The 19,105-nt window shown below is 47.9% G+C and overlaps 1 protein-coding gene across 1 annotated transcript in view; it reads left to right on the top strand.

Moving 5' to 3' along the window:
• The first annotated feature begins 8,621 nt into the window (after positions 1-8,621).
• The window catches only part of FSCN2 (fascin actin-bundling protein 2, retinal), a 23,823-nt gene continuing 13,339 nt past the window's right edge, over positions 8,622-19,105 (top strand). Inside the window, exon 1 of the mRNA XM_018568228.1 lies at positions 8,622-9,490. Coding sequence (XP_018423730.1) covers positions 8,665-9,490 — 826 coding nt within the window. The 5' untranslated portion in view covers positions 8,622-8,664. The remainder of the gene's footprint in view (positions 9,491-19,105) is intronic.

The raw sequence follows: 19,105 nt of genomic DNA, 5'->3' as shown, positions 1-19,105 counted from the left end.
AATTCTTGTATAGGCCACTACAGTGACAGGAAGTGAGAGCACATCTCCCCAGAGGGCTGTTCAGACTTAACTGGCTGCATGCTTGCTCCATGGAAGGGTTGAAACCAACCATCGGAAGGGTTGAAACCAAAATGACTGACAATCATTTTGGTGTCACCCCCTCTGAAAAGTCGGGCACTTGGTCATGGACCGTGTCATTGACAGCTGCACGAGAGAGGAGGGGACCCGGCGGCATACCTCATCCCACCGGATGAAAGTCCCCTCCTCTCTGTGCAGGCGTCCATCACCGACATGGCCGCCGACATTTAAGTGTGCATGACGTTGTTACGCGTGTGCGTGATGACGTCCCTGTGGGTGACACCCAGCATGGGGACCCCTCTGGGCAGCTCCTCTACTTCTGTCCTTTTATGTCAGTATTTTGTAGACCATCGCAACCAGATTCAGCAGGCTTTTAATGGTGCGTCTGCTGGAGCTGCAGTCTCAAACTCTGTGCTGCCTACAGCAGGCAGTGAACACTTCCTTTCAGGAGGTTGGCGTTCACATTGAATAGTGCCGCCGGCTGCTGAAGATGAAAGTCGGGATTAGAATGAGAGCAAGCCAAGCCGCGTTCCCTGAAGTGTTACTTAGTAACCTATCACCCGTTTCTGGGAGATTTTGTATCCGAACCCTCTTTGGAATTTCATATTTGTAACCAAATTTTATACCTGCATCCTAAAAGCACCTTTAATCTTTTTTTCTGCGGGCCACTTAACATGCAGCATTGAAGTAAACTGAGCCGGAAGTGTCCTTCTGCGGCTGTACACTTCGTTACATTAAGTGATCCAAGTATATACGGCATGTCACCCTAAACCTGCCACGGGCCCCGGGATGGTAAAGAACACCTGGCTGCGCAGGCAGGAGGTGATCTATTCCCCCACACTGCTGGAAAGAGATAACACGGCCATGAAAAAATCATTAGAACCCAAGCTGCCGGCCTTATTTTCAGAAAGGAGAGGGCTGCCTGAAACACAAGCTCTGCATTTAGGGAAACGAGTGGTGGATGGAGGGAGTCGGACTTCATCACCTTAACTCAGTTATAATTAGGAGAGAAAGAAGAGTGCTTGTCTTCCTGGACTTGACAGGTGCAGGTAAACCAGAAGAAGTGGACATACCACCGCTGTGATGTACTTTAGATTATGTGCACTGCGCTGGAGGGTAACAAGCGTGCTACACTTCCTGGTAGGGGGGCCTGGGGTACTTCTGCCAGTTCTATCTTCACTCTTGTGCAGACTTATGGCCGCCGGCAGAATCTTCAGCATCCAACACTTCTGGGTGTATAGGATACCTGTATCTCCTGCCACCTGCTTTAGTTCCATCCACCGGCCTCACCGTCAATACAGGACAGAGTAGTTACATAGGGAATGATGGATGGAACAGTAGAGCGCAGAGGGGAAACCAGGCACCCTACATCCAACATGCAGGGGGATAAGGCACCATACATCCAACATGCGGGGGGATAAGGCACCATACATCCAACATGCGGGGGATAAGGCACCATACATCCAACATGCAGGGGATAAGGCACCATACATCCAACATGCGGGGGATAAGGCACCATACATCCAACATGCGGGGGATAAGGCACCATACATCCAACATGCAGGGGATAAGCCACCATACATACAACATGCGGGGGATAAGGCACCATACATCCAACAATCAAGGGGATCAGGAACCCTACATGCACCATGCAAGGGGACCAGGCATCCAACATGCAGGGGGATCAGGTACCCTACATCCAACATGCAAGGGTACCAGGCAACCTACATCCAACATGCAGGGGGATCGGGCACCCTACTTACAACATGTGGGGGGATCAGGTACCCTACACCCAAAAAGCACTTTCCACTAAAATAAAACAGACAACAGCCTGAAAGAGGAGCTCCCCCACTATTAAATACATTTTGGGTTGAGTTGAGCTTTAAAGATAGCAGTAATAACACATCCGTGTAAGAAAACTGCCAGCAACCAGAGAAAGAGCTTCCAAGAGAAAGACAAATACATTTTATTCATAGGACAAAGAAAACACCAAGAAATATGTATTTGTAATGAAGGATAAAGACATTTTTTATTATTATTATTATACAGGATTTATATAGCGCCAACAGTTTGAGCAGCGCTTTGCAATATATTATTACATAGGATACCTAGTAAAACATTTAATGATCTCCATGTACAGGCATATGTAACAGCCACAACAGTCATAGAGGAGAGTTCCTTCCAATGGTGTGGACTCACACTGATGCTCGGGCAATTTTTACTTCTCCTGGCCACAGTTCGGCCCCCCAACAGACTGACAGACATTGAACTTAACCCTTAGTTTGAGTAAGGGAATGGTGCAGATGGTAAAAGTGCTTACAGTCTTATAGGTGATAAAGGAATTCTAGGAAAGGTTTTCTGCATATATATTTCACAAGTAATGATAAGTGTCCCCATAAGTGCAACAGCTCATAGCAACCGCTCAGATAATTGCAGTGATCAAAGGATTGCTGTTGACAAGCTGCACTGTTGCCGAAGAACGGTGTCCGGGTTTGCAAAACACACCTTGTCACAAGTCTGCGGGTGAGGAATAGAAAGCCTCCCATCATCCCCTCTGTAAGTAAAGTCACCTGCTCTGGACTATGCCATCTGAAAAGAAGCCTGCGTTTTGTTTGCAGAATTAATGAGGTCATTTTGGAAAGCTCTGGCACAATGGGCCTCTATACTAGAAGGTAAACAACATGGAAAGCATGTACTTTCAATGACTGATCTCTGAGCCCATGCCCATGTTTGTTGGATCATAGTGTATGATCACTGACACATGCCAATATTTCCCTTTAGCCAAATGGAGAGATGAGATTAATAGCAAACCCCCTTTTGTAACCATTGTTGTCTCTGATTGGAGAGGCCTGGTTTCCAGTTTCATTCTGGGCTTTTATCTGTCCGGAATAATGCAGGATCGTTGTTTAGAAATGGGGACGAGTGCTTTGCTTTCTGATTCGATAAGGATCATACAAAAGCTGTGTTGAATGGTGGTTATGCTTTGCAGTTAGTTAGTTAAGAGTCATTAGATAAATGGCAGGGCTGCTTATTAGGACTGCCAGGCTCTAGGTGCCCATTTATGGTCTAATGATCAGCTACGAATGGTGGTTTCAGGCTTAGGCTGTCCATCGAGGGGCAGATATCTATAAAGGAACTGGAAGATATTTGCCTTTCATTGAATGGCTCGCTTTATAGCGCCCAGTGCTTGTAGCTTTGCATGCATGGCACTTGCCTCCTCCTAATTGTCTCCACTAAACCATAGGGATTCCACCTTGTGCAATAACGATGGCCTCCTACTGTCTACAGCAGTGGTTCTCAACCTGTGTAACCTCAGGACCCACATTTGTCCTTGGTCATTAAGTCGCGACCCAAGTCGCACTGCAATGGAGCGCACGGCATTAGGGTACCGCTCGTTCTGGTGCAGATGTACGAACTGTGGGTGGGAGATGCATTTGGGGTACCATTAAAATGAATGGCAACGCAACAGCCTGGGGTCCAGTGTGGGTTGCTGTACTGTGACGGAGCTCCATCCATATGCATTGCTTGTACAACTCCCTTGTGCGCCCTGTAGAGGTGCCGGGAACCAGAATGTGATGTCACTCTGGTCCAGGCAACTCTGCAAGACATGTGAGGAAGCTAGAAGCAATGCATGTATGGATGGAGCTCCCTCGCAGCCATACACCTAGCCCACCCCAACTCAAGCTGACACTTGGCACCGAGCAGCATATTATAAATGGTTGCTTGGTGCGAGAACTGACAGTGCTGCGCTAGGAAGAGGCTGAGGAACCTCTCGCCTAGAAAAGTGGAAGGCTTGTGGCCACCCACTGAACATGGGGTGGCGACCCACTTTTGGGTCACGACCCACCAGTTGAGAACCGAGGGTCTAAAGTCATCACCTTTTGGCATATAAACAGACCAAATCTGGAGCATCACTTCATTTTATGAGTGCATTTATGGTCACTTTTCGTCTGCGTTCATTTTCTCACATATAGCCTTGTAGGTTCTCCAAAGAAGAAGGTGGAGAGAAGAGAGGAACTCAAGAGGAGAGTAGAAGAGCCCCTTGGCTCTTGCTAGAGCCCACAAGGGGTTCCTTCAACCTGAAGACATGCGTGTGGAGAATATTTCTGTCTCCATGTAGGCCTTTCTGTCGCTGATTTTGGTTGCACTCTATTCTCACGGAGGTCCAGGACCGTCTCCTCACAGGGGCTTGGTGCTGGTGGGAAGCATATGAGGAGGAATGGTCCCCAAAAGGCTGTGCAGAGGTTCCCACATTGGTAGGTAACAAACTGGTATGAGATGTCAGATGTCCATTAAAAGATGTATTGAAGGCAAGGCTCATATTCAAACCACGCTGAAAGTTGCTGCCCAGCCTATTCCTGAATTGTGTTGCACCTTGCCGGAGGAAGTGGCCATATGTTTGCCACAAAACACATTTCCGGTTTTGTAAACTTATTTTATCTTCAATAAAGCTTTCTCTGATCACATGATCTGATGTCACAAGCCCTTTATTACCTACCAACATGGGTGTCTCTGCACAGTCTTTTGGAGACTGCTGCCCCCCTGCACTTCTTGTGTACGGACTGTCCTTCAAACACAAGAACATTGGATATTCATTGCTTGTGGAAAATGAAAGCCATATGTACAGATGTTTTGCACCCCCACATAGTGGTCAGATTTGCCCATACTTTGGACAGTTAGATCTGTTGCAGAATTTAAAGGAGTCAGTGATCTAATATGGCCACCCTAGGCAACGTAATCCAATCACAGCTAAGAGGTAGTCTGTGGTCTGTGTATCTGTACCCAGGGGACAAAGTATGTATTGAGCTCCTAGGACAGTGTAGAGTTAGGTGGCAGAACCACAGTGAAGTTAAAATAGCAATAATGAGCACTTGGCAACATTTTTGGGACCCCAATTTGTCAAATAACCCACCAGAAGGGAAATCTTTAGCTGTGACCAGGGCCGGATTTACTCACTCTGCTGTCCCAAGGCCAAGTTCCTCAATGCGTCCCCCTACGTGCCAATTCTCCCCCCATGGAGAATGGCAGACCTGCAGGCTGCATACAAGTGATCTCGGCGACAACGCCGGGATCACTTGTACAAAACAAACGGCGGCTTCCCCGCTGTGCTTGCCCAAAGCAGGGCTAAATGTAGTAAACAACTACCCGCCCGGTGCCCGGAACTGCATATCCCGGGCATCACGAGATAGGAATTCCACACCCCTGCTGCCCCTCTACTCCCTGCTGCCCCAAGACCGGGCCTTGTGGGAAATCTGGCCCTGGCTGTGGCTAGTGTTTGTTAAAGAAGTCAGCTTTTCTTTAGATTCTATATTCAATGGGTAGGCAACCTTGCGCGCCCTTTAGCTGTAGTAAAACTAAAAATGCCATCATGCCTCTGCTTCTGGGAGCCCTGCCTGTGGTTGTCAGCCTTGCAATGCCTTATAGGACTTGTAGTTTGACCACAGCTGGAGTTCCGAGGTTGCCTACCCCTGCTATATATATTCAGTGCTGGTTAGATATCTAAATATAGCCTATTGAAAATGTCTCTGATGCTGTGAGGTCTGCTAATACACAGATTAACCTAAAAAGCACAGCTAGAAATATTTGGTGTCAACAGGAGATGCGCTGCCCACACCAGCATGCTGACATGATGGGAAGGAGTGATATCAAACAGCACTGAATACTTTCTCAAAATTATAGGTGGTAGAGACATGGCTACCCAGGCCCGGCGCTACCGCAAGGCAAGTCAGGCAGCCGTCTGAGGGCGCTGCAGGGTGAGGGCGGAAAAAACAGGGCATTTTGACAAGTACTTGTACTTGTCAAAATGCCCCGATGTTTGCGCTATGTTTTGGTTTTTTTTTCACTTTCCTTCGCTGCGGGAGAGCAGCGGCGAGTCAGCGCTGGTCAGGTGGGAGGAGCTTCAGGTGGGGTCCTAATTTAGCTGGCCGGCGACTGACAGAGGTGCCGCGCGTGTCGAGATCCTCTGGCAGTCACCGGCCAGCTAAATTAGGACCCCACCTGAAGCTCCTCCCACCTGATAAAAATGTAACTTTGCCTTTGTTGGCAAAAATCCTAGCACCGGCCCTGTGGCCACCCCATAGGTGTTTTCGCACACTAAAAGAGATGTCACTTCCTGAGTTGGTATTGTGGTTATGTTACCAGTTTAGGTCTTAATCTAGATATTAGACCTAATCTTATGATTCTGATATATGTCCCATATTCTCAAACTGGAGAACTCAGCAGCCACCAATCTAGTAGCTGGTAAATCGCCCTACATCCTTTAAGTATGTAGATTGTATGCAGTGTCATCGTGGCCTAAAATTCAGCCAAGGCCCACTTCTCCACTCTACGGGCTAGAGTCTACCTGGGGGAAAGGGAATGGGATGAACTGAATTGGACTGCCAGGATGCTTAGCGCTTGGCTGAGATATGGTACCTGTCGGAGCTGCTGCTCAATGTCCATCTCTGCTGACTATAGTTCCCGCGTGGATGATGCCTATCAATGTTTTTGCTGCTGTTTTACTCAGCAGAGATGAGAAGGAAATGGTCAAACGGCTTCTGAGTCAAACGTTTGATTTGTATCGTCAGTGCCGATCTGATCATTTGTATTTTATATGCAGTTAATGTGACACAGGATGTTAGAGTGTGATATGTCCAGGTCAATGTATAGAGTGTGATATGTCCAGGTCCATGTATAGAGTGTGATATGTCCAGGTCCATGTATACAGTGTGATATGTCCGGGTCCATGTATACAGTGTGATATGTCAGGTTCATCTATGGTGTATGATATGTCGAGGTCCGTGTATGGAGTGTGATATCCCCTGCTTTCCCCTCTTCATAGGATAAACACGATTGTTCAGCAGAGTAGACCTTCCATCTTCATGTGACAGTCGGCAGACACCTCCATCTGAAGGCAGTCGGATTGTTCCTCCATCTAACCGTCCTCTAGTATTCCCCCGGGCTCCTTTAAAGTGGAGCAGAAACCTGGAGCATACAACATGTCCCCAGCACACCTCTTGCTTTAGAAGTTTGTCTTTATTGACGTTCTTGCAGCATATCAGAAGCAATTACAACATATTATTCCTTATGCATTGCTGTGGCGCTCTCTGCTAGTCATTTCAGCACCCAATTTAAAGGGGCATACCAGTATGGTGTGTGATATGCAGGTATATTCATAACCTTGACCAATCATTCGCTGGGGAGAAATTGGCCAGGTTTGGAATGTACCGTCCAGGCAAGCCTTGCACTGGGGTTGTCTGAGCATCTATTTGTTAAAAACAATCCATAAATACATTCTAAGATTGGATCATGCGTGCACTTTGCTGCACACTGCATAATGTAGATCATGCGTGCACATCTAATGGCTGTAGACAGCTTAAGACTCATTATGAAGCAGATGACCTTGAACTCCCACATTGACCTTAAGGACATGCTGGAGTCACACACGTGACCATCATGGCGAGTATTCTGCTATCTCAATTCATGTCCTGTACCTATAAATCCTTTTACCTCCTTCAATCTACATACACGCGGTTAATTTCGGATTCAGCCGGACGTCTAGGTTTATCTGTCAGGCAGGTACACGCTCCTGGCGCTGGCCGACAATGAGAAGGAGATGTGAACAGATGGATACGACGCACAGTAGGGAGCCGCAGGAAGCCTAAACGGATTAAACTTTAAGAAAAACAAAATATATCAGGATAATTGGTAAGCAGATTATGCCCAGAGCCACAGAATGGGGAACCAGGAGGTGACCTACACAAGTACCACAGGAATCAGAGAGGCAGGTAATATAAGACAGGTGTAAAAAGCAAGAGATACAGACAGAATTCTTCTGATGGGGAGGAGGGAAGGGATTCGATTACCTTGACCGGCTTTTTTTTTTTTTCCTCTGTTCCTTTCCACCTGCAACATTTGACTCGGGAGGAAAGACACCGGGCGAAAGGAAGAATTTTTGTATATGGTTTATTTTTTTTAGTCTCGTTTTTACTGGAATGATGATAATAAGAGACTTTCCTTTCAGCTGAGAAGAATTAAAGAGCTTCCGAATAATCGAGGAGAAAGTGTTCACTCAGTGGAGTTGAATATTTGAGAAGCGGCCGGACAAAAGGGGCATTGTTTCGTGGCATACAGCCTCTTTGTGGCTTATGCAATAGCCCCACTATTGGTTACTGCTGGTTCGCGGTTCATTGAAAACCAGGGACAGAGCTTTTGTAATCCTAGATGCGGCCAATTAAACAGGCTGCAGCTACCACTTGGCTGAGCAGTCTGCGTCCTGGCTTAATATGTGAATTGGAAAAGTCCACCTCTGCATCCAGTCTGGGAGGGAGATGTGAGGAGCGCGTCAACGTGCAGATTATACGAGAGCAGCCGGCACTGGCCAAAGTGGAGGCAACTGGAGTAGGATCAAGAGCGCGTCATTAGGTGTTAAGTTGAGGTGCTTTTCAGTTCATTCATTTTAATCCAGATCTCCCAAGGCTGCTGACAAAGTGCCTAACCTTTTTTTGCGTTCATACGCAGGACTGCTGGTAACACAAGACTTTTTTTTTTTTTCCCCCACTTGCGGACCTACTGGAGAGTTGTTGCAACGAGAAGAAGAAAAAAAAAATGCCAACCAATGGAATACACCAGATTTTGAAGATCCAGTTCGGCCTGATCAATTGCGATAACAGGTATTTGACAGCCGAAGCCTTTGGCTTCAAAGTCTATGCCTCAGCTCCGAGCCTAAAAAAGAAGCAGATCTGGACCTTGGAGCAAGATGAGGTAGACAGCTCGGTGGTCTACCTCAAGAGCCACCATCTTGGCAGATACTTATCGGCCGACAAAGATGGAAACGTGTCGTGCGAGGCTGAGAAGCCAGAAGTAGCTTCGCGTTTCACCATCTCTGCTCAGTCGGATGGCAGGTGGGCCCTACAGTCAGATATACACAAGCGGTTCTTTGGCGGCTCGGAAGACAAGCTGTCCTGTTTTGCGCAGACCATCACAGAGACGGAGCTCTGGGCTGTGCATTTGGCCATCCATCCTCAAGCTAACCTTCTTAGTGTGAGCAGGAGGAGGTATGCCCACCTGAGCCCTCAAGAGGATGAGATCTCCACAGACAGCAACATACCGTGGGGGGTGCACTCCCTTATCACCCTGGTGTATCAGGACAAAAAATACTGTTTGAAGACTTGTGATAACCGCTACCTGCGCAACGACGGGAAGTTGGTCAAAGACCCCGAAAAAGGCACCGCCTACACTCTTGAGTTCAAGGCCGGGAAGCTGGCCTTCAAAGATTGCACTGGGAAGTATTTGACACCGATGGGACCTACAGGCACGCTAAAAGCTGGGCGGAGCTCCAAGCCTGGCAAAGATGAACTCTTTGATCTTGAGGAGAGTCACCCTCAAGTTGTCTTCATGGCATTCAACAAAAGATATATCTCTATCAGGCAAGGTAAAGCGAACACCCGATTTCTTTATGGCCAGCTGATGTGTGAGTTTGCACTTGACTAGCTAGCGGTAGACAACTGTATTATAAAACTACAATGACACACGTGATACGGTAAGGGAGTTTTTTTTTACATCGTGCCTTTGCAGGTTTTTGAAGTATCATGTTGTCCAGTGGTAAAAGCTTCCCTTTGTTGTCATGGTGATCCGTCCACAGGTATTCACAAGGTAACAATGGCATGTTCTCATAGACGCAACAATTCTGTTGAGTCTAGAACATTGCCCACCAGGCCAAGAAGATACTTCAAAAGCTTATACTGCTATCGGGAGACAAATCGAGGAGAGGCGCTGCATATAAAAGTGATGGTTTGGCTGCCCTGGTATATCTTTATACGGGCTTTTTTACTGTTATGGTGGAATTCCAATTTTAGAATATGTCCTGCCGAAGCAAGGACCGTTATGGTGGAATTCCAATTTTAGTATATGTCCTAGTGAAGCAAAGACCGTTATTGTGGAATTACAATTTTAGTATATGTCCTGCTGAAGCAAGGGCCGTTATGGTGGAATTCCAATTTTAATATATGTCCTGCCGAAGCAAGGACCGTTATGGTGGAATTCCAATTTTAGGATATGTCCTAGTGAAGTAAGGACCGTTATGGTGGAATTCCAATTTTAGGATATGTCCTAGTGAAGCAAGGGCCGTTATGGTGGAATTCCAATTTTAATATATGTCCTGCCGAAGCAAGGACCATTATGGTGGAATTCCAATTTTAGGATATGTCCTAGTGAAGCAAGGACCATTATGGTCGAATTCCAATTTTAATATATGTCCTGCCGAAGCAAGGACCATTATGGTGGAATTCCAATTTTAGAATATGTCCTGCCGCAGCAAAGACCGTTATGGTGGAATTCCAATTTTAGAATATGCCCTGCCGAAGCAAGGACCGTTATGGTGGAATTCCAATTTTAGTATATGTCCTACCAAAGCAAGGGCCATTATGGTGGAATTCCAATTTTAGTATATGTCCTGCCGAAGCAAAGACCGTTATGGTGGAATTCCAATTTTAGTATATGTCCTACCAAAGCAAGGACCATTATGGTGGAATTCCAATTTTAGTATATGTCCTACCGAAGCAAAGACTGTCATAGTGGAATTCCATAACCACGTAGAGTCCTCATTCCTTTTCTGGCCTTCAGTAGAATAATACAAGGCAGGCCTTGATAGCAACATTTGTAGCAGCCACTGTTCCGGCATAGAGTTCTGCGGTAGCGTACAATGACACACGGCTCACTCATATATATTGTATGTACCAGTGACGCATCTTCTCTCATCTTCCGATGGTTCTGAGGACCTCCGGCATAATTTGTAAAGCATATTTTTGTAGGTCGCACCGCACCAGCATCTGCAACTTTACTATGTTTGCATCGGGAAACCTTAATGATTAATACTGTGCGGCTCTGGAATTACAACATCAATTATTCAATGTGTTTCTATGCTTCTGCACTCGAGAAGGAAATTCTCCAAATGCTCTGCGACTGATATTTGTTCATAATAACCAGTTGGTATCATTTTCTCTTTTGCCCCTGGTGGGTCCACCACTCTACCATGACCTAATGGACAGTAAACCAAAGCTGGCACATACATGGATATATTTATAATACAGATACAATGAAATCACCCGATATAGTTATTTACCTTTTCTGAAGTGTGATTGGTCTCCTTTGTGTTAGAGTAGGGGGTGGGCAACCTTGGAAGCTGTGGTGGAACTACAAATCCCATGATGCATTGAGAAGAGTCTGACTGCCCCAGGTATGATTCCTAGAGGCAGAGGCATGTTAAAACGTGTAGTTTCACTACAGCAGGCGCGCGGAGGTTGCCCACCCCTGTGTTAGATTTTCTGAGTACTTGTTACAATATAGGAAACCATCATCCGGCAGAACTCAATGGAGTTTTGACTTTTTTTTTGCCGTGCTAGGATGTCGTTGGTGAAGGAAACGAATATGTTGGTGGTTCGCTGCCCTTATTGACAAGCTCTGCACTGCCCTTACTGACAAACTCTGCACTGCAGGCTGTGACAGTAGATTAGTAAAATCAATGTTGTCAATCTTATTTACAGTGTAAATAGAATAATAAAGTGTAGGACACATTGGGGTGCTTTTTGATATGCAGGTAAATATGCAGCCATTGCAAATTGACACTTAAGCAGGTCAAAAAACCTTGTAAAACACATTTTAATATGTTAGCTTTTTATTAAACCATCTCTGTGTATATCATTCAAAAAGTCAAGTTGTACGATCATCTAATGATCTCCAAAACAACTGTTCCCCCACTGAATGTGTGTCTATTGTAAGTGGCCTGGGTTAGTGGAGGTGATTTCCCAACCCAGCGTGGGTGTCCCAAGTCATACTCATAGCATCTACTCTAGCCTCCAGTAACCTTTTAACAATTCCTTCTCATATGCAGATTCTTAAAGCCCTCCAGAGCAAATCCCATGTCACCTCATTAAACGAAGACTTCAGAGCCTGCAAACGTTCTTCCATGAAGAAAGAAGAAACTTAGCACGTCATGGGAGTTATTTGGCAAAGTGGGCAAAAAAAAAAGTTTAACTTTCCACAAAATATTAAAAGTTGTTACCTTTTCTGATTATTCTTACAGAAAAAGTATTGTGAATGGAGAAATCCACCTAGATAAATGCTTCCAAAGATTTAAGGGCACTGTCATCTTACCTATGCAGGCCAAAAAGACATTGAGGGGGAATTTATCAAAACTGGAGCTGACAAAATCTGGAGTAGATTTGAACTGCAACCAATCAGCTTCTCTCTCTCATTTTTAAATCTTACCTGAGCAAACTGAAGAGAGAAGCTGATTGGTTCCTATGGGCAACTGCTCCAGATTTTGTCTGCTCCAGTTTTGATCAATTCTCCTAATTCTGTATATGAGACATCTTAAGGCAGGGGAGCAGTGGCGTCACGCAGGGGGTGCGGCCCGCACCCGGGTGACACCATTGGAGGGGTGACACCAAAACGATTGACAGTCAGTTTGGTGTCACTCCCTCTGTAAAGTCGGGCACTCGGTCATGGACCAAGAGCCCAACAGTGTCAGGAGAGAGGAGGGGACCCGGCAGCATTCCTCATCCCGCCCGGGTGAACGTCCCCTCCTCTCTCTGCCGGCGTTCATCACCAAGATGATGTCACGGCGGGGTGGCACCCGGTCTCCGCTCCTGGTGACACCCGGCCTCGGGACGCCCCTGCAGGGGAGGACTCCCAAATATGGAATTCAGGATCCAGTCTGTCCATTTCAGAAGCCGGCAGGATTATTCAGTCGGCTCCATTGACAGCAGCTAGAGAAAATCCTCAAATGTTAGGTGTCAGCTGTATTTTTGAAGGAGGTTTGGCGACCTGCCTCCTGTGATTGGTCCAGCCCTCTATTAAGGCGACCCCGTCAGCTTACAAAAGAAATCAAGATGAACATGTCCTGCAAAAGAAAAGTTCTTCTAGTTGCCCCTCCAGCGCCCCTGTGTGTCCCGCCTCCCGTTCATTTCCTCCCAGCGATCAATTTCAAGGTTTTCTTCTCCAGATTGGCAGATACGGGTGACACTGATAGTTCTTATTTCAGACGTTTTGATAAATGAGGGCCGCAGTGTCAAACTTTCCATTTCTGCCATCCGGGATGTGAAGGTCTGAACCTGATCAGAGGCTCTCGGCAACAGAGAGACTTTTATTTATAGGAGTAATACCCCAAAAGGACAATATCATTGGTGACCATGTACATGGCAGACGTGTTCACCCGCGGAGCTTCCGGTCAGCTCCGTATTCTGTGATTGCGCCTCTGTTATGACACCGCTTGTGTAAAGTGCCCATTATAGTGACATATATTGTATTCCAGTAACCATAACGATAGTATTTATTATATGAATTCCCCTTTCATTGTTCTTTAGGCCTTGTTCACACCAAATGCAGAGCAGATCCGGTCAGGTTTCTGCACATGCACACTAGTCTTTTAGACATGTTTTTGACGCGTTTGTGATGCGTTAGGGCTTGTTCACACCAAGTGCGGAGCAGATCCAGAGCAGAGCAGGTGCAGACCGGATCAAAACTGCGTCCAATGTATTCCAATGGTATTTTTTGCTCCAGTTCACATCGCAGCGTGCAGTTGCAGAGCAGGTGAAACAACTGCAGCAGGCCCTATTTTATCTGCTCTGTAACGCATCAAAAACGCATGCCAATGCCTGGAACACACTGAAAGCCCTTTTTTTAACCAAAAAGAGCCCGGAACGCATCAAAAACGCATCTAAAAGACTAGCGTGCCTGTGCAGAAACCTGACCGGATCTGCTCTGCATTTGGTGTGAACAAGGCCTTATAGTTTTCACTTTAGTGCGAGCCAAGCGGTCCAGAAAAAGTGACAGTTCCAGGTGTTGGGAAAAACCATCAGGCCCCGTTCACACCCAGGCGTAGCACACGGGAACGCGTGTCGCATTTCTGCACATTCGCATGTATTTCTTTCCCTGCGTCTGACTTGCGTCCCCATTGATTGATGAGTGCTGCACGAGTGTTAAACGCGGGAAAGGTAACTCATGTAGCAAAGTCTGCAAAATGCGTTCTGTGTTCCCCCCCTGTTTGAGAAGCGGTCCAGAAAAAGTGACAGTTCCAGGTGTTGGAAAAAAACAGAAGGCCCCCGTTCACACCTAGGCCTAGCGGGAACACATGTCGCGTTTTCGCATATTCGTGCTCGTTTGCATGCGTTTCTTTCTCGCGTGTGATGCGTGTCCCCATTGATTGCAATAGATGCTGCTCGTGCATTAAAGATGGGGGGGAAAAATGTGTTTTCCCAGCCGCATTTGGGGTGACCATAACAAATAATTGCACTGCAAGCACATAGCACGTCCTTGACGTGCTGTGTGAACGTGGATCAGAGCGCGCATTTGCCTTGCCTTCATGGAACGCCGAGGTGTAGACAATGACTCAAACACACTCAGTGGATGCGGCAGCGGTCAGGTTATTCATATCATTGAAACCTTCTTTCCATAAAAAAGTGTTAGGTGGAGTTGGGCTTTAAGATCCCGTTCGCACCGGGCAGTTCGGCCGCACGGATCCGCCGACATGAACGATCCCATGCACTGCTATGGGGACCGTTCATGCGACCACTCGGGTCCGAACCGCCCCCCGCCTGAACCCATCAGCGCGGTTTGGGTGTTTTTAATTGTGTTTCGCCCTGAAACGCAATTAAAAACTCCCAAAACCTCCCTTGCAAGATCAGCGCGGTAACGGCCGCCAGTGAAACGCGCATTTCACTGAACGAAAAAACGAGCATAAAAAAAACGCTCAGGTGTGAACCCAGCGTCAGGCCATGGGGTGTAGGGAGTGACTCGTCAGTCACCCCCTTCAGTCAGACGCACACTCGTCAGTGACTGAAGCCATACCAGTGTTCACATTGTACATTTTTAGAAGGACAAATAAAACTTGACGCGTTGTATATAAAAAAAAGAAACAATTTGGGGGCTGCCTACAAATAACCCGAATCTTCCGAGAATTCCACGAGCGCCGTTACTAAGTCGCAGCCGGGTTTGGAGAACTGGATCCCACTTGTTACAAATCATCTTTTCTATCCGCCGAGATTTCCTTCTGCCGACTCCCACAACCGGACCGGGCCAAGTCATTCTGAGCCATCCGGGCCCTCCTCTGGTTTTATAGCGTGGTGTGTGTGTGTGGGCGGGTCTCCGTACTTAAGGGGGAGGGGCTTATTTCCTTCCATTTATGAATGTTGACAAGCGGAGATAAAAATCCAGCGGCGGCCCGCCGGCCAAGCGTCCCTGGAAAATGTTTCACGGAGCGGCGCCAACCATAACAGAGCTGCGCGTCGGTATTTCCTACAAAACATGTTCAGGAAGCCGGCGAATCAGGGGAGATGGATGGCGGGCTCGGCGCGTTGTGACATTCAAGAACTTTTTCAATATTTTGTTATCAGCAATATAAATAGCGGTCCGATCCGATGCCAAAAACATCCATTAAAGGGCAAGCGCAGGCTTCTATTTCATGTACGCAGGAAGGAGATGAGTCCGATGGCAGTCAAGTTTTGTAGGAAACCTTCTCTAGTTCAGGGGAAGCCAAACTCCGGCCCTCCAGCTGCGGTGAAACTACAAATCCCATGATGCATCTGTCTCCGGGAGTCATGTCTGTGAGAATCTTGCAATGCCTTGTGGGATTTGTAGTTCCACCCACAGCTGGAGGGCCGGAGTTTGGCTTCCCCCTGCTCTAGTTTATAAATAATATTAATAAGATACGCGGAGGCCGCCATGTTTGTCCATGTTTACTGTCTCGTAGTATTGCGCGGCCTCATCTTCTCATTTTCATCAGGGTCTCTTTAATTTGAACACAATAGACTCTCTGCAGTCTTTAATGACGTGAAATGTCCACAATGCTTTTGATAGCCAGAGACCATGTGATCTTGGCCACGGCTCTAGGTCATTTATAGTAAGACAGAGGTAAATGTTTACTGAAATATATATCTATTGGATTTTGGGATGCTGGGCACAGGGGGAGTGTCCTCAGAACTGTGCAGGGGGTGTGTCTCTATTGCTGGTCAAGAGGGCGTGTCTGCATTGCTGGTCAGGGGGTGTGCCTCCATTGCTGCTCAGGTGGGCATGTCTCTATTTCTGGGCAGGGGGCATCTCTCCATTGTTGGTGGGGGGCGTGTCATCATTGCTGGTCAGGGGCATGCCTCCATTGCTGCTCGGGGGAGTGCCTCCATTGCTGCTCGGGGGCGTGCCTCCATTGCTGGTCAGGGGGCGTGCCTCCATTGCTGCTCAGGTGGGCATGTCTCCATTTCTGGGCAGAGGGCATCTCTCCATTGTTGGTGGGGGGACGTCTCCATTGCTGTACAGGGGGAGTACAGGGGGAGTGTCCTAATTGCCGGGCAGGGGCGTGTCTCCATTGCTGGTCAGGGGGCGTGCCTCCATTGCTGGTGGGGGGGCATGTCTTCATTGCTGCTCAGGTGGGCATGTCTCCATTTCTGGGCAGAGGGCATCTCTCCATTGTTGGTGGGGGGACGTCTCCATTGCTGTACAGGGGGAGTGTCCTAATTGCCGGGCAGGGGCGTGTCTCCATTGCCTGCTCCAGCAGGGACATATGCTCCCTGTCTATGTATGATGTGTGAAGCTGGAAAGAGGGTGCCATCTGTATCTTATTGGGGAGACTTCCCTTCACTTCCTGTCCAATAACCACAACACGACAATGACGTGTCTGCTGCAGGCAGGAGGAAGCATTTCCTCAGTCTCCCCTCCCCCAGAGATCAGTCTGCAACATTGTAACTTTGTATCTAGTCAGGAGGTGAGAGGCTGCAGCAGGCGGCTGATCTGCGTCAGACATTTGCTCATCTCTGAGCCGACATCTCCATCCAGGAAGTAGATGGTGACCCCTGAGCGATCCTTGGGAGAGGAAAGCAGATGAAGGGATCTCTGTGGACTCCTCCATCAGGCAGTACTGATCACACAGGAGTCCATGTTGTGAGTGATTAGAATTCCATTGGACGGTGAGCGGACACGTCCAAAAAGCTACAAATGTAAATCTTATAGAACAAATCTTCACGTTATGAATTCATTTTCTATCTCTTGCATCCGTTGCTCTTGAACTCAGGGCCAGTATTGTGGTCTCCGGGGTCAGGGACTTCCTCTCCTCCCCATTGCTGCGTCACACAAGCGAGTTTATTACATTGATGTGAATAGTATGCGCAGCTCCAATCATTCCCAGACATCCCAACCTGCAAAACCTTATTTCAGGGAGGTTCCCGTCTCATTTCAGGGAGGTGCCCTTTCTGTTTTTTGGGGGTTTTTTTTACAGCGTCCGTCAGAATATAAAGGAAATAATAATGATAATATATATATATATATACACATACACACATACATACATACACACAGAGTAAAAGAAAATACATATAAGGCCCCATTCACACTGAGCGACATGAAAACCGCGCGTTTTTATATGAGCGATATTGAGCGACTCGTTATCAGGAAGCTGCTGTCCAAAAGAGGGAGACTCCCTGAACATCAGGGAGACTTGAGATCCCTGCATTCCCATTTACTGTAATGATGATTCCTCTATAACCAGCGGCCGCCTATGAGCGTCTCTCTCACCCCCGACCTGTCACATAGGGGCCCCGAGCACAAGGGATACTTACGAGGATGCTGATCGCCGCGAGCCGAGGACGTCCTTTCATCTTGTGAAGTATCTCTGACGCGTCGCGCGGTTATGTGTGTGACGGACATCAGTGACGCGGCTCTGCTACAGAATAGAAGTCACTTAGACGTTGTCATAGAAAACACCAAAACTGAACCACGGGCAGAAAAAATTTTATTGAAATATATTCCTCAATAACCAGAAAGTATATAAATCCCCTTTGTGTGCATCAAATGTCTGTGCAAACCCAGATATTACCTTGTTATAATAGCAGAGAGACATCATGACTGTGCTGTATATGGCCTGAGCTGTGGGAGGGGCACAGCAGGCCCCACCCACTACAGGAAGGGGCAGATACAAGACCAGTCACCCTGCACAAAGAGAGAGCAGAGCTATGGGAGGGGCACAGCAGGCCCCACCCACTACAGGAAGGGGCAGATACAAGACCAGTCACCCTGCACAAAGAGAGAGCAGAGCTATGGGAGGGGCACAGCAGGCCCCACCCACTACAGGAAGGGGCAGATACAAGACCAGTCACCCTGCACAAAGAGAGAGCAGAGCTATGGGAGGGGCACAGCAGGCCCCACCCACTACAGGAAGGGGCAGATACAAGACCAGTCACCCTGCACAAAGAGAGAGCAGAGCTATGGGAGGGGCACAGCAGGCCCCACCCACTACAGGAAGGGGCAGATACAAGACCAGTCACCCTGCACAAAGAGAGAGAGAGCAGAGCTTTGGGAGGGGCACATCAGGCCCCACCCACTACAGGAAACTGCAGGAAGGGGCGGATGCAAGACCAGTCACCCTGCACAAAGAGAGAGAGCAGAGCTGTGGGAGGGGCACAGCATGCTCCACCCACTACAGGAAACTGCAAGAAGGGGCAGACGCAAGACCAGTCACCCTGCACAAAGAGAGAGAGCAGAGCTGTGGGAGGGGCACAGCATGCCCCGCCCACTACAAGAAACGGCAGGAAGGGGCAGACGCAAGACCAGTCACCCTGCACAAAGAGAGAGAGCAGAGCTGTGGGAGGGGCACAGCATGCCCCGCCCACCACAAGAAACTGCAGGAAGGGGCAGATGCAAGACCAGTCACCCTGCACAAAGAGAGAGAGAGCAGAGCTGTGGGAGAGGCACAGCAGGCCCCGCCCACTGCAGGCTGCCTTGTAGGAGTTGTAGTTTATCCATGGCCTGGACCTTACACTGAGATGACTTCCAAGCCACGGGAGAGTCCCACCCACTGCAGGACAGCCCCACCCACTGCAGGATAGCCCCTCCCACAACCACCTCAGTTTCTGGACACAGTCCGGGGCAATGCAAATTGATGATTATAGAAAGACTGGGGAAGGCGATTCTAACAGGCTTCTCATTCCCCATTGGCAGTGCATATGGCTTCTGCTGTTATATGCCCCTAGTGATGCCGACCCCCCCCACCCCCCCTTATGTCTGA

The sequence above is a fragment of the Nanorana parkeri genome, unplaced genomic scaffold (genome assembly GCF_000935625.1).
Source record: "Nanorana parkeri isolate BGI_ZX_2015 unplaced genomic scaffold, ASM93562v1 scaffold1157, whole genome shotgun sequence".
NCBI lineage: Eukaryota > Metazoa > Chordata > Amphibia > Anura > Dicroglossidae > Nanorana > Nanorana parkeri.
The sequence above is the reverse complement of the archived record's forward strand: the minus strand, read 5'-3'. Positions and strand labels throughout refer to the sequence as shown.